Raw genomic sequence first — 14,726 nt, 5'->3', positions numbered from 1 at the left:
ATAAATATATAAATTTTCACCCCTCAGAAAGCATAGCTGACCTCGGCTTCGCCTCGGTCAACAATGCTTCCTTGGGGTGAAAATATGCAATATCGCCCTCTCATGAATGTGATTTTTATTTTATTATACCGAGTGTCATGTTTAGGTGTTTCACCATTCCACCATTTTTAAAGGTTCTTGTGTTGATTTGACATAAACCAAGACTTCATCTCAACAGTTGTCGAATGAACCAATCATGAGTGTGATTTGATAACACCCTGGCACTGGGACGAACCATGCATGCATACGTTTGGCGAATGTGATATTTTTTGGAATGTCACCCTGTCTTCTTTATCTTTGTAAAACGAGCAAGTAACATTGAAAATGTTCACATCTTTCTCAACCAATCAGATTACGAGATTTTAATAGAAGGTATAATAATAATTTTTTTACAATAATGTGAAGTTTGACTAAAATCCATGAAAGAATGAGGCACTAGAGTGGCTGACAAAGATTTTCTAAAATAGTAATAGTGACCTTGTCTTGCCCCGATTACCTTGAAATTGTCCAAGATATTTAAATTCTTTACAATAATGTGAAGTTTGATTAAAAACTAGGAAAGAATGAAGGCGCTAGAGTGCTGACAAAGATTTTCTATTTATAGTAATAGTGACATTGACCTTGATCTTATGACCTTGAAACTCGAACTTGTCAAAGATATTTTAATTCTTTATGAGTGTGTGAAGTTTGATTAAAATCCAAGAAAGAATGAAGACGCTAGAGTGCTGACAAAGATTTTCTATTTATAGTAATAGTGACCTTGACCTTGATCCGATGACCTTGAAACTCGAACTTGTCGAAGATATTTTAATTCTTTATGACTGTGTGAAGTTTGATTAAAAACCAAGAAAGAATGAAGACGCTAGAGTGCTGACAAAGTTTTTCTATTTATAGTAATAATGACCTTGACCTTGATCCGATGACCATGAAACTCGAACTTGTTGAAGATATTTTAATTCTTTACATGTGTGTAAAGTTTGATTAAAATCCATGAAAGAATGAAGGCTCTAGAGTGCTGACAAACCTCTTCGGACAGACGGACAGACGGACAGACAGACAGACGGACCGACAGACAGACGGACAGACGGACAAACGGAGGGGAAAACTATAGTCCCCCCGGTTTCACCGGTAGGGGACTAATAATCTAATCTACAAGATCTTTTGTCTTTTAATAATAATAATAATTGGAGGTTCTTATATACCGCTTTGTCACAACCTAGTTCGTTGGTCGTCTCAAAGCGGTTCACAAATGCTAAAATTAGCCAATTAATAACCATTAAATATAATAATAGTTTTACAGGAAAATGAAAAGAAAATTTGTTTGCAGTTTTATTTTGCAAAAAGTTAAGGTCCTACGATGCCACAGAAATGAGATTCACAAAAGTTACTTTGGTAGGAATATTACACAATAGAAGAATTATAAATTCACAATATATTTGAATGTAAATTCTGTCTCCAGTTTAGACATCTGTAGTCATATAACAAATACAATAAAAGTTAAAGGTGATGGAGCCTATGTCAGTTGTAGGTTTGTGGGTTGATCAGTGGGCACTTCACTTTGAGTACGGATACCAGAAGGTATGCAGGGCGATTACAGAAGTTTGATATATACCTTTAAAGTAGGATCATAATCACAACATACTCAAGCATCACCAATTAAGTGGGTTCTTAAAAATAAACTTAAAAACCCACTTATCAGTGATGCTTGAATACGTTGTGATTATGATCCTATTCTAGAAATATAATAATACATATACAACAAGTTAATCAAAATTATCTTTTTCATACCACTTCCCCTTCCCCTCCATTAAAGCAAGTGCATATAATTATATATGTTCTTGCCAGATTACAGATATAATACTTCAGTAAGTATACGTAGTAGCCATATTGTTTAAAATCAAGAGGTTGTTTCTTAGAATTGAAGTCTCAGTATGAGATATTCTGAATTATGATCTGGAGCATTTTTCTATCAATGTATCATAACAACAATCCATACTATTGACCAAAAATTCCCCCTTCCCCTTTTCTAATTTAACTCTCAATAATGCTGAAGTCTTTCTTCCAGAACAGATTCTGTCAATATATAACACACTGTTGTCACTGTATAACACATCGTTGTCACTGTATAACACACTGTTGTCACTATATAACACACTGTTGTCACTATATAACACACTGTTGTCACTATATAATTCACTGTTGTCACTATATAACACACTGTTGTCACTGTATAACACACAACTGTCACTATATAACACATTGTTGTCAATATATAACACACTGTTGTCACTATATAATTCACTGTTGTCACTATATAACACACTGTTGTCACTGTATAACACACTACTGTCACTATATAACACACTGTTGTCACTATATAACACACTGTTGTCACTGTATAACACACTGTTGTCACTATATAACACACTGTTGTCACTATATAACACACTGTTGTCACTGTATAACACACTGTTGTCACTATATAACACACTGTTGTCACTATATAACACACTGTTGTCACTGTATAACACACTGTTGTCACTATATAACACACTGTTGTCACTATATAACACACTGTTGTCACTGTATAACACACTGTTGTCACTATATAACACACTGTTGTCACTATATAACACACTGTTGTCACTGTATAACACACTGTTGTCACTATATAACACACTGTTGTCACTATATAACACACTGTTGTCACTGTATAACACACTGTTGTCACTATATAACACACTGTTGTCACTATATAACACACTGTTGTCACTGTATAACACACTGTTGTCACTATATAACACACTGTTGTCACTATATAACACACTGTTGTCACTGTATAACACACTGTTGTCACTATATAACACACTGTTGTCACTATATAACACACTGTTGTCACTGTATAACACACTGTTGTCACTATATAACACACTGTTGTCACTATATAACACACTGTTGTCACTGTATAACACACTGTTGTCACTATATAACACACTGTTGTCACTATATAACACACTGTTGTCACTGTATAACACACTGTTGTCACTATATAACACACTGTTGTCACTATATAACACACTGTTGTCACTGTATAACACACTGTTGTCACTATATAACACACTGTTGTCACTATATAACACACTGTTGTCACTGTATAACACACTGTTGTCACTATATAACACACTGTTGTCACTATATAACACACTGTTGTCACTGTATAACACACTGTTGTCACTATATAACACACTGTTGTCACTATATAACACACTGTTGTCACTATATAACACACTGTTGTCACTGTATAACACACTGTTGTCACTATATAACACACTGTTGTCACTATATAACACACTGTTGTCACTATATAACACACTGTTGTCACTGTATAACACACTGTTGTCACTATATAACACACTGTTGTCACTATATAACACACTGTTGTCACTATATAACACACTGTTGTCACTGTATAACACACTACTGTCACTATATAACACACTGTTGTCACTATATAACACACTGTTGTCACTGTATAACACACTGTTGTCACTATATAACACACTGTTGTCACTATATAACACACTGTTGTCACTATATAACACACTGTTGTCACTGTATAACACACTGTTGTCACTATATAACACACTGTTGTCACTATATAACACACTGTTGTCACTATATAACACACTGTTGTCACTGTATAACACACTGTTGTCACTATATAACACACTGTTGTCACTATATAACACACTGTTGTCACTGTATAACACACTGTTGTCACTATATAACACACTGTTGTCACTATATAACACACTGTTGTCACTATATAACACACTGTTGTCACTGTATAACACACTGTTGTCACTATATAACACACTGTTGTCACTATATAACACACTGTTGTCACTATATAACACACTGTTGTCACTGTATAACACACTGTTGTCACTATATAACACACTGTTGTCACTATATAACACACTGTTGTCAATATATAATTTACTGTTGTCACTATATAACACACTGTTGGCACTGTTTAGCAAGTCATGGTGATCAGTTTGGTTATAGATCCAGAGACACTCATGAAAACAATGACATCTCATGATCAAGATGTCTGTTTTTGATTCAGGTAAAATCATTAGTGACTGAAAGAGCTAGGTGACATGTACTGATTACATTGCATTTTTTACGTGAAATATTGATCTATTGATGTTAATTTAATGACTTGAACAAAAAATTCAATGCATCAAAATGTCACATAAGCTAACATATATAGATACATATTTGTATGTGTAATGAAAGTAGTGTACTACTAAAATTAAATTGGATCAAATAGTGGGGATTTAAGAAAGGAACACTCATTAACCTCTGAGAGAGAGTTTTCCTAATAATTCAGTATTATAAACATCATATATCAATTTAAATCTACTTCAAAGGCTACATATGTACCCTCATTGTATCATAATTAAAACATATTTAACTGTCATTGATTATGGAACCTGACCAAACAATATGGCTAAATGGTTTTTGGTTAATCTGTGAATTGGTAACTATCACCTGATATACATCAAGATATAGATAGAGTATGTAATCAAAGCTGTGTGTAAGTATAGTGTATGACAATACAAGCATACATTGTTTATGCAGAATATTGTAAAAACTTAAATGGTTTGTATACTTTATAAAGTAAGGGCAAAGTAATACATATTTAATAGCATTCCATTATACAGATTATATTGCAAAAGCAAAGTGAACAGTGGCTGCATTACCACAGTACCACACACTGAAAAGGAACAATACCATGCAATGCAATCACTGATTCTCATCATTCAAAAAAAGGAGAATCTTAGCAGAATTTCAAAATCTTCTGTAGTTTATAAGGATAATCATTCTTTTAATCTTTTAAATCTTTTTAATTTTGAACTGATGATCAAAAAGGATGCCATGCTAGTATTAAATTTTGATAGGTGACATCTCTTCTTTTGTTCTTTCATCATGAATTGATCTAAGAATGAATACCTATATTGTTGATTTTATTGATGAAGATGGATCAGAAAGAGCATGCACATGTCATGATAAGACAGTAGTATTCTAATACCTACTCTGAGATAAACTCTACAATAGATCTCACTGTCTCACTGGCACAGAATACACTAAATTGATCCAAATACAAAACATATAGCTCATCTGTCACAGAACATGTATTGAGTCAAGGGAGACAACTCAGGCCTTACCTTTCAAGCCGTTGTAGGATCCCATTGAGGAGGGTGTGGTTATTAATTACAGGTGGAGCTGAAGCTGGCAGTGGTGGGGGAGGGGGAGGGGGTATGGGTGCGGTGTTGGAATCAGCTGTGGGAAGATATACTGGTTTTCCTGTGGATGACACTTGTGTGTCGGTCTCTGTAGGTAATACTGACCCGGCCCCGCTCTCCAAACCACTGTCTGATAGACGATGAGATTCGTAACTTTCCCTTGCACCATTTGACTCTCCATTTACAGTCTTCTCTCGAATCACAATATCCTCACTCGACAAATTCACTTCCGTTTCCATCCTTCTTGCTCTAATGGCTTTAAAGAGTTCCTCTTGATGAGTTACAGGGAAGCTCCCTAGAGACGGAGATCGAAGTGATGATCCAGACACAGATATCACAGAATCCTCTGGCTGAGACGCTGACTGAGACACATGAGATGCTGACTGGGACACAGAGCTCAGAGAACTAGCAATAGATGACACATCACTACCTGATCCGTGTCGTCGTAGCGATGATAGGTCACTGTTTGAATTCCAGGAATACTCACTAGCTGACCGATGACGAGGCGGCAGTGAGGAAACGTCACTGTCCGACTTCTGACACAGAGCTTCACTGGAGGGCAAATTGTGAGGAGGAGATAACTCAAGGTCAGGCTGCGAAAGTTGACGACGTAACAAAGATTCACTCTCACTGGACTCGTGTGACTTTACCGACAAGGTTACACTGGACTCACATTCACCGGTTTCCTCTGACTGAAAGCGAATATCAGGGTGGTGTGGGAAGTCTACCGAGGCTGAAACACACAATTACCATTGTTACACAGCTACAATCTGCTAAAGAGAGTTTTGTTATCATTCTTAAACCATCAAGGGGTGGAGACCCAACGCCTCTGCAAGGATGTCAGTTCAATAGTGTTGGTAGGGATCCTGGGGTGGATACCTTAATGGTATTCAACAGTGCTCATCAGGGAAAGCAGAGCAAATGAAAACAGAAATGATGAGCAACAACACCACTGAATCCGGTATTAAATGTGATGCTTTATAGTTATGAATATTGTCTTTGGAATATACTTATATTGTAATTCACGTGACTAAGCCAATCAGATTGAGTAAAGATAAGTCAGCTGCAGTAGCTTTTTTTCTTTGTACATTTACAAAAGTTACCAGTATGTACTAAAAGAGCCAAAGAAATTGCTATCACCATTAAAAGGGAGTTAACTCAAAGAATGCTCTCATTGATAGCAATCCAGATATTTCTCTTGTGGCTCATTATAAGTTGTCATACTTATTGTGAATATTCTGTCAAGGTAAAAAGTATCTAACTTAGCCAGTTTTGAGCATACAAATAAAGAACAGAAGGGTACTATGATGTGCCAGTTTTATTTTCCAATTATACTGATGCATTTCTAGGAAACCCCGAATTTATTTCTTGATAGGATCATTTGCCGGTAAAATATTGTTGAAATCAAGTATGGATGTCATATACAGGTCTGTGGATGTTGCTGATCAACCAAAGATATATTAACTGTATAGAATTTAATTCAGACTATATATAGCTAATTAAATACTCACACACATAATCATCGTCACTCTCAGCATCAAAGAAAACCTCTAGTGACTCTGAAGAACAAGACATTTCATTAGTGCACAGATCAGTGAAGAAAAGTCCATTAAGATTTATCATCACATAACTTGTAAATGACTTTGGTATGTTTATACGGCTGTAATGCAGATTTATCGAGTAATGTACATACAATCAAAAGCAATTACTAATTTGTGAGAAATAACATGATGACTTATCAACAAAAGTGAGTGAAATAATGACATACTTTTATAAGTTTCTCTCATATTGTTCATACCTTGTATACAATAGTACTTTATTTATTATAACACTGAGTACAATGTAGAGAAGGAACGGTGTTCACACCAGAAGTGGCCATTATATATTACAATCAGTGGTTCTGATGTAACAGCAGGCTGAACTTAACAGGGTTGCTGTTAACTTTGTTCTTAACTCATTCACCCCTGAAATTTCATAATGAACTATTCCAACCTTTGAATTGGAGGAGTTCAAATGTGTCTTCAGGGGTGAATGAGTTAATTTCATCTAGTTAGAAACGCGTGTAAGAATGGATGTGTGAAACAAAACTTCAACATAGCCAGAAGTTTTCATGTGCTTCACAACCAGACTTTTAGTTTGAATACAGTTTCATTCCTTCACTACATTAAGAACAAAATTTAAGAATCTGTCCAGTAAATCTCTTTTAAAATGCTTCTAGCAAAGTGGTCAATTATATAATTAAAGTCACCCAAAGTGGTTTACATGTACTTTTATATACAGTAAATGTGAAAACTAGGCAAGTGATCTGTTAATAGTCTGATCAAACTTTATTTTCATAACAGAAACGTTTGGTTATTGCTACATGTACAGGCATTACTGATATTTAACTCAAATTGATATGAGTCCATAACTTTACTTTTTATGTCCCTTTCTGAACCTTTCCTTAATATTATTAAACTATTTACATTAAATGATACTGCAAAGTTCACTGCAAATTATTTATGAATAGATAGGTACCAATTAACTCGTAAACTTAAAAGGTTTCACTCACAATGAATTCAGGAAAATAATACAAATATATAAAGGTATATGTCCATGCACTGAAGCGAAGTTTTCTCCCAGGGATATGTATGACCTGCCTCAAGGTTTTACTCTTAGTTATTAGTTACTACCTTCACTATAACCTGCAATAATTTTTCCCTTAGTAACATTTACCAACCATGCTTTCAGATATTTCTTCTTTGAAATACATGTATCTTTCCTGCCTTGAGGTTTTCGTACTAGTGAACTCTTAAATGCTCAGAATTTCGCGTGGATTCTTTCCTTATGTTGTACCCAACTTTCCCCTAGTCTGAGCTAGAGACCTCTTACATGTCTGGTTTTTCCACCTGATTCATTGTTAACATGGCATCTTTCAGCTGGATTTGTATTTAAGAGAACAGTGACAACTTTCCGGAGAATTTCTATCGTAACATTCTTTATACTTTTAGCCATTACAGGCATATAACATAACTTCGGACAAAGTCAATCAACACTTTCATGGTTTCCCTGAAATAAATAATATCTATATTAAACCAATGTAAGACCTATTTTAGAGGTGTTTTAGAGGTCGGACACAGATTGCCCCCAATGTCAGAGGTCAATCCCAATGACAACCAGCACACCAGAGTCAACACTAGTACTGTCAAATGGTTTAGATCTCACAGCCAACCAATGCTGGTCTCTCACCTGTCTTCCTATGGGTGGCTGTGTTCCTGGCTACCCCTGAGAAGTCGGAGTCGGGCAGCGCTAAACTGAAGGTCGCAGGGTCAAGTGGGTCAGTTGAGGGCAAGGGTGAATGTGATGGGGAGGAGTTGAATCGTTCTAACTCTACAATACCAGTCTCATTCTCAAGAATCTGAAATACACGGATATAGGTCAGTTAATAATGGCCTTAATAATGGCCTTGACCTTGACATTAGTTTACTTTGTACCAGGTGGAAGGTGAATCCTAGCCTAGGACCATTTGTTGATATAAGCATTTGCATTACCTAAATCTAAATTAAGGTCATTAAAACTACATAACATTTACTGCTTCATTAAAAACTCTTAGTTATATTAAGTACAGTAGCTGATTTAAGTAGCTACAGATTAAAAAAATGATGTATACTTTAATCAAATAATTTTGATATTTTTACTGATCTGATTTTTCTCCGTTGGATTTGAGTACCTGGTACGGTAAGAATGCAGAAGAAGCAAACTGTCACCAATAATAAAATCACGAAGCCAATCCAAGTCACAAGTACGAGTTAAAACATTCTGTATTTTTGGCCGAACAACCTTTCCAAAATACTTACCATATAAATTTTAAAATGTGTTGGTCAGCACCATACTGATACTACTTGGAGTTTTGTGAATTAGTACAACACCGTTAAGTGTATAACATTGATAGTTGAATATGTCAAGTACAGTGTGCTTTCAAAGTTTAAATATATATAAAACACATTTCAATATTTGAGCATTTGGATAAAATAAGAAGAAAATAAATTTAAAAAAAACCCCATAAATTCCACGGGTCCAACTTTGTTTGTCATAATTTTTACCATCTTCTGTATATTTAACATAGTTCTGATGTAAAATTTCTTCTCTGCAATTAAAACAGGTGTAGTGTGCCCATGTAATGATAGCCAAGGCCTTGTCATAAAATATCTATATAATTTTACAGTTTTCTCTTCCAAGAATCCATTTTTATAAAAAGTACCGAAATTTTAGGGCAAGCCAAGAAACAAAATCACAGATAGGAAGGCAAAGTAATACATTTATTTAATCATTAATCAATGGAAAAATCATGTTACTCCACATGGCTTCGGAGAATCATTGTCAATAAATTTGAATTCACAGCTGTTAATTGAATCAACATAATGGGTCACAATACCATCCAATTGAAAAATTATACACCTTTGTCAAATAGTGGACAGCTGTAGTCAGTTACAAGGGTGAGTTGCCTCATATACTGTACAGCACCGTCTAATGTTTGCTAAATGAAGTAAAAGCATTATCTGTGCAAATTACAAATAGTGACATCTATATATGAAAGATGAATTCAAGCTTGCCCAACAGATTCATCTATAGAAATATTAGAATATTTTGAAAACAATCACACTCAGAAATAAAATAAAAGCATTACTTGTACCTGTGATGTTTGCAGTTTGGTGTAAAAAAATCACTTTGTGTTTCTTACTTTTACGTTGAACATTGTTTTTAACATATTTACTATAAAAATGGCGAAACAAATATGGGTAGTGTAAAACATTTTAAGGTGTGAAGATTTTCATTAAATTTAAACTTGTTATATTAAACCACAAATAAAACATATTTGAACAGTTGCAGATCAAATAAAAGATGATAATGGATTAAGTGTCTAAAGATACTCTGTTAATAGCATTTAAGAAAGAAAGAACAAACAAAGAAAAGAATATTGTTTGCACACTGGGCCAAATACCCGATATAACAGCAAAAATAGAAGCATGGGAAAAATGCAACAGGCCAGTTCAGGTTTTGAACTCGAGACCTCCTTTAGACAATTCCTCTAAATAGCCTTGCTTACATATGGTAACATTTGAAAATAATTTTAGATAAAAAATAAAATGCAGAATACATCAAGTACAGCTAGCAGTTCAACATCTAATATAGTAATATAACCCTAGATATACAGACTACAGTCAAACCTGATATAAAGTTCACCAAGTCCCTATATGTATGGCACACATACAAATAGCACAAATGTTCCTATCTTACAGACAGCAATATTCCCAGTTCTTGTTTGTTGATAAAAATAGGTTAACTGTCTTTAAGAGTAGTTTTAGTTCTCAACCTTCTAGGAACACAGGCTTGGCTGTATAATGAAGTCACTAGAGTGGCCCCCTTCTCTTGAATATTTCATAGATATTTAATCATTTAGAAGAAAAAAAACTAAACAATTTTGATTACTTGAATGTCTGATTTTAGACTGGCCCTCGTCTCTTGAATATTTTACAGATAATTAATTATTTAGATATTTTTTTATCTTTAATAATTTTGATCACTTGGATGTATGATTTTAGATAGGCCCCTGTCTCTAGAATATTTTACAGATATTTCAATATTTAGATTTTTTTTTTTATCTCTAATAATTTTGATCACTTGCATGTCTGATTCAAACTAGGAGGAGATACAATGTAAGCTAGTAGTAAAATGCAGTTGAGAATTTCATCATAAAAACTTAGAGTCTGGTATGAAGTCACACAGGTAAGTGTGTATATATATATGCTGTATTAGATAATAAATATATACAGGTACATGTATAATACAATATTCACACATTAATTAATTCAACTCACACAACTCATTGAATAATTCACACATAATAAGCGTTATTTTACCTGCAATTAACTTATATGATATTCTGTATTTTCACCTGAATGACAACCAGCGAGATGAGGACACCTCTTTATCACAGGAGTTCCCTTTCCTAGTAAACATTCTCCAACTTCAGCTGAAACAGCTTGCACAGTCATTGGTAGTAATGGATCATACCTTACATACACAGCGACTCCTGGTATAGACTGAGGAGAAAAATCCATTAACTTCTGAATGGGTGTTGACATCTGTTTCCATCACCATGGTTACTAATATGTTTTCATGGCGGTATGTCAACACACCACTGTTAAATTTGTACACATAATTTTTAAAATATATGCAAAATCTTTAATTCTGATCTGAGCAAGCCGATTATTATATAAATATTGTGTCTGAAACATTTGTATGCCACCAAAGTCACACAATACATGTACATTACCTTAAATTCACCAAAACATTAACTAGGCTGTCTAAAGTAGGTACACTTCGGTGACAAACTTTACATCTAATATTAGCATCACAGGTACCCTGAAACCTGTGTCTATAGTTAGCAATAACTTAAGCCGGTCTAAACTGAACCTTTAATTATCCAGAACCTGTATAAACCAGACCTCACCAGTTGGTGTCATTGTGTACCCTGTATATGTTAACTTCACTAATCTGCAGACATCAGATATCAGGTTACCATAGCTGTTAATTATAAGGACGTAAAACACAAACAAACACAATCAGGTAAAATGGTGAATAAATAGATCAATGTAACTTTTGTTAATCACAAATGAAGCTTTTCTATGCCATGTTTTTGTGTAGTTTATTCATTTGTTAAGTAGTTCCGAAATTGTTTTATTTAATGAAATGTTAATGCTCTGTAAGTTTGGAAAATTGTCTGTTTTCGTTTGTTGTCTTGTAAATAGGAATGATTATGATGTGTTTCTATAAAACTTGGATATGATACATGAATTACTGCAATAAAAAGTACCATTTAAAATTATGGAAAACAGTTCAAAAGTAATAGTGTTAAAATTGCAATTAAAGTTCTGGATTAATGGAGACTGAGTAGCAAGGTTTGACAGTATAGATACAAATTATGTGTATTTTTGCTGACATATTTGGTCAATATGGTTGTTTGTTTGATAAAGTTTGTTTGGTTTGTTTGTGTTTTATGTCCTTTTAACAGTTTTGGTCACTTAAGGATGTGCCAGGGTTTGGTGGTGGAGGACAACTGGAGTACCCGGGGAAAACCCATCTACCTGCTGCCAGGACATGGCGACTGCCCATCTAGGACTCAAATCCGCAACCTAGTGATCTTAGATGCTCAGACGCCTTTACCACTTGTTTAATAAAGCTATTGTTATCTGTACATATACTGAAGTATATCAAGGTGGTAAACGGTAGACATTCTTTGTATGTACACCACTTGCTTTACAGAAGAACAGCAAAGTCTAACATTTTCTTACAAGTGCGTCTCCAGAAATCCTATAAAAACTTATCAGTTACATCCCTTTGAATAAACAAAATTGTTATCAATTTATGCTGTAAGCAATGTGAGATATTTCAGACTAGAAATGAAGTACATGAAAACTCTGACATTTACCTTGTTAAAAATTAGCTAGGTTTTAAAGTTACCTCATTCCAAATTGAATTTGAAATAGTAAGTCTAAAAGACATACAATCGACAACAAACTCAACTAAAACATATCTGTTTAATAATTTATTACATATATAACCGGTTAACATTACATCATTATACAAAGATATCAGACTAAAATCCACTGATAATTTCTTTACAATATCTTAACAGAATAAGACAAGAACAAATTACCACTGAGAAAAGAAAATTGTTTGGCAGTGATTACAACAACTTATATTAAGGATCCCTGTCCCACTGCACTGTTTTTAACAGTAACCTCCCCTTAACTTCCTTAAGGATCCCTGTCCCACTGCACTGTTTTTAACAGTAACCTCCCCTCAACTACCTTAAGGATCCCTGTCCCACTGCACTGTTTTTAACAGTAACCTCCCCTTAACTTCCTTAAGGATCCCTGTCCCACTGCACTGTTTTTAACAGTAACCTCCCCTTAACTACCTTAAGGATCCCTGTCCCACTGCACTGTTTTTAACAGTAACCTCCCCTCAACTACCTTAAGGATCCCTGTCCCACTGCACTGTTTTTAACAGTAACCTCCCCTTAACTTCCTTAAGGATCCCTGTCCCACTGCACTGTTTTTAACAGTAACCTCCCCTCAACTACCTTAAGGATCCCTGTCCCACTGCACTGTTTTTAACAGTAACCTCCCCTTAACTTCCTTAAGGATCCCTGTCCCACTGCACTGTTTTTAACAGTAACCTCCCCTTAACTTCCTTAAGGATCCCTGTCCCACTGCACTGTTTTTAACAGTAACCTCCCCTCAACTACCTTAAGGATCCCTGTCCCACTGCACTGTTTTTAACAGTAACCTCCCCTTAACTTCCTTAAGGATCCCTGTCCCACTGCACTGTTTTTAACAGTAACCTCCCCTCAACTACCTTAAGGATCCCTGTCCCACTGCACTGTTTTTAACAGTAACCTCCCCTTAACTTCCTTAAGGATCCCTGTCCCACTGCACTGTTTTTAACAGTAACCTCCCCTCAACTACCTTAAGGATCCCTGTCCCACTGCACTGTTTTTAACAGTAACCTCCCCTTAACTTCCTTAAGGATCCCTGTCCCACTGCACTGTTTTTAACAGTAACCTCCCCTTAACTTCTGTTTGTATATATATAACTGTAGCACATTTGGGCTCATATACTTCTGTTGACCAGGTAGCTCAATCAGTTACATTGAGAGTACAGTATAACAATGTCACGGGTTTGAATTCTGGTCTAGCTCCATTAAATCTTTTAAATCCAGAAAACTTTTGTTGATTATATTTTGTTTAGTTTATCTTTATTAGTTCTCATAAAAGTCCCGCAAGGTATGGTTTTCTTTTTAGAAATGATTTATCACAACTATAGTCAAGCTGGAGAAACAGTTTCCAATGCTTAGCCACAGTTTTTGGCAGTGGTACGGGGATCCTTAAGATAAACTCTCAGATACACATACTCTTCATGCATCTCTAAGTTGTTCAGAGGTGTAGCAATTACAAGCCGCCCCCGAGATCTGAATCTTAAAGTCAGCCAGGTAAACATTTCTTTTTCACACATTTAAAACATTTAAAACAATCTTTATTTGAGTTTCAATGACATTAAATGAAGTGCACATGAACTTTTGCATGAGATTTGAACCCTGAATTATTTCAATTGAGATGTAATCCATACAAACATCATTCTAAAACATTTATATCTTATATGATGACTGTTAGTCAGGTACATCGTTCTATGTACCATAGCTTGTATTTTTGTGTTTTCTACTATCCAGAGTGAGGTATGAAGTTATGATATCGATGGCTGACTTAATATACATGAAGTTATAAGTAAGTAAATTTGTTTGAAATATTTCAAAATAGTGATAAAATCTTCT

The 14,726-nt window shown here is 34.8% G+C and overlaps 1 protein-coding gene across 5 annotated transcripts in view; it reads right to left on the bottom strand.

Annotated features, from left to right (window-relative positions):
- Window positions 1-14,726, bottom strand: part of LOC110464547 (espin-like) — a 93,827-nt gene that overhangs the window by 7,080 nt on the left and 72,021 nt on the right. For 4 of the 5 annotated variants that reach the window (XM_021519806.1, XM_021519808.1, XM_021519807.1 and 1 more), the window contains 3 exons: window positions 8,580-8,748; window positions 6,863-6,910; window positions 5,274-6,084 (listed from right to left, as the gene is read on the bottom strand). In XM_021519806.1, coding sequence (XP_021375481.1) covers window positions 5,274-6,084; window positions 6,863-6,910; window positions 8,580-8,748 — 1,028 coding nt within the window. The remainder of the gene's footprint in view (window positions 1-5,273; window positions 6,085-6,862; window positions 6,911-8,579; window positions 8,749-14,726) is intronic. The other variant, XM_021519810.1, reaches the window with a different exon arrangement.

This window comes from Mizuhopecten yessoensis, unplaced genomic scaffold (genome assembly GCF_002113885.1).
Source record: "Mizuhopecten yessoensis strain PY_sf001 unplaced genomic scaffold, ASM211388v2 scaffold11009, whole genome shotgun sequence".
NCBI lineage: Eukaryota > Metazoa > Mollusca > Bivalvia > Pectinida > Pectinidae > Mizuhopecten > Mizuhopecten yessoensis.
The sequence above is the reverse complement of the archived record's forward strand: the minus strand, read 5'-3'. Positions and strand labels throughout refer to the sequence as shown.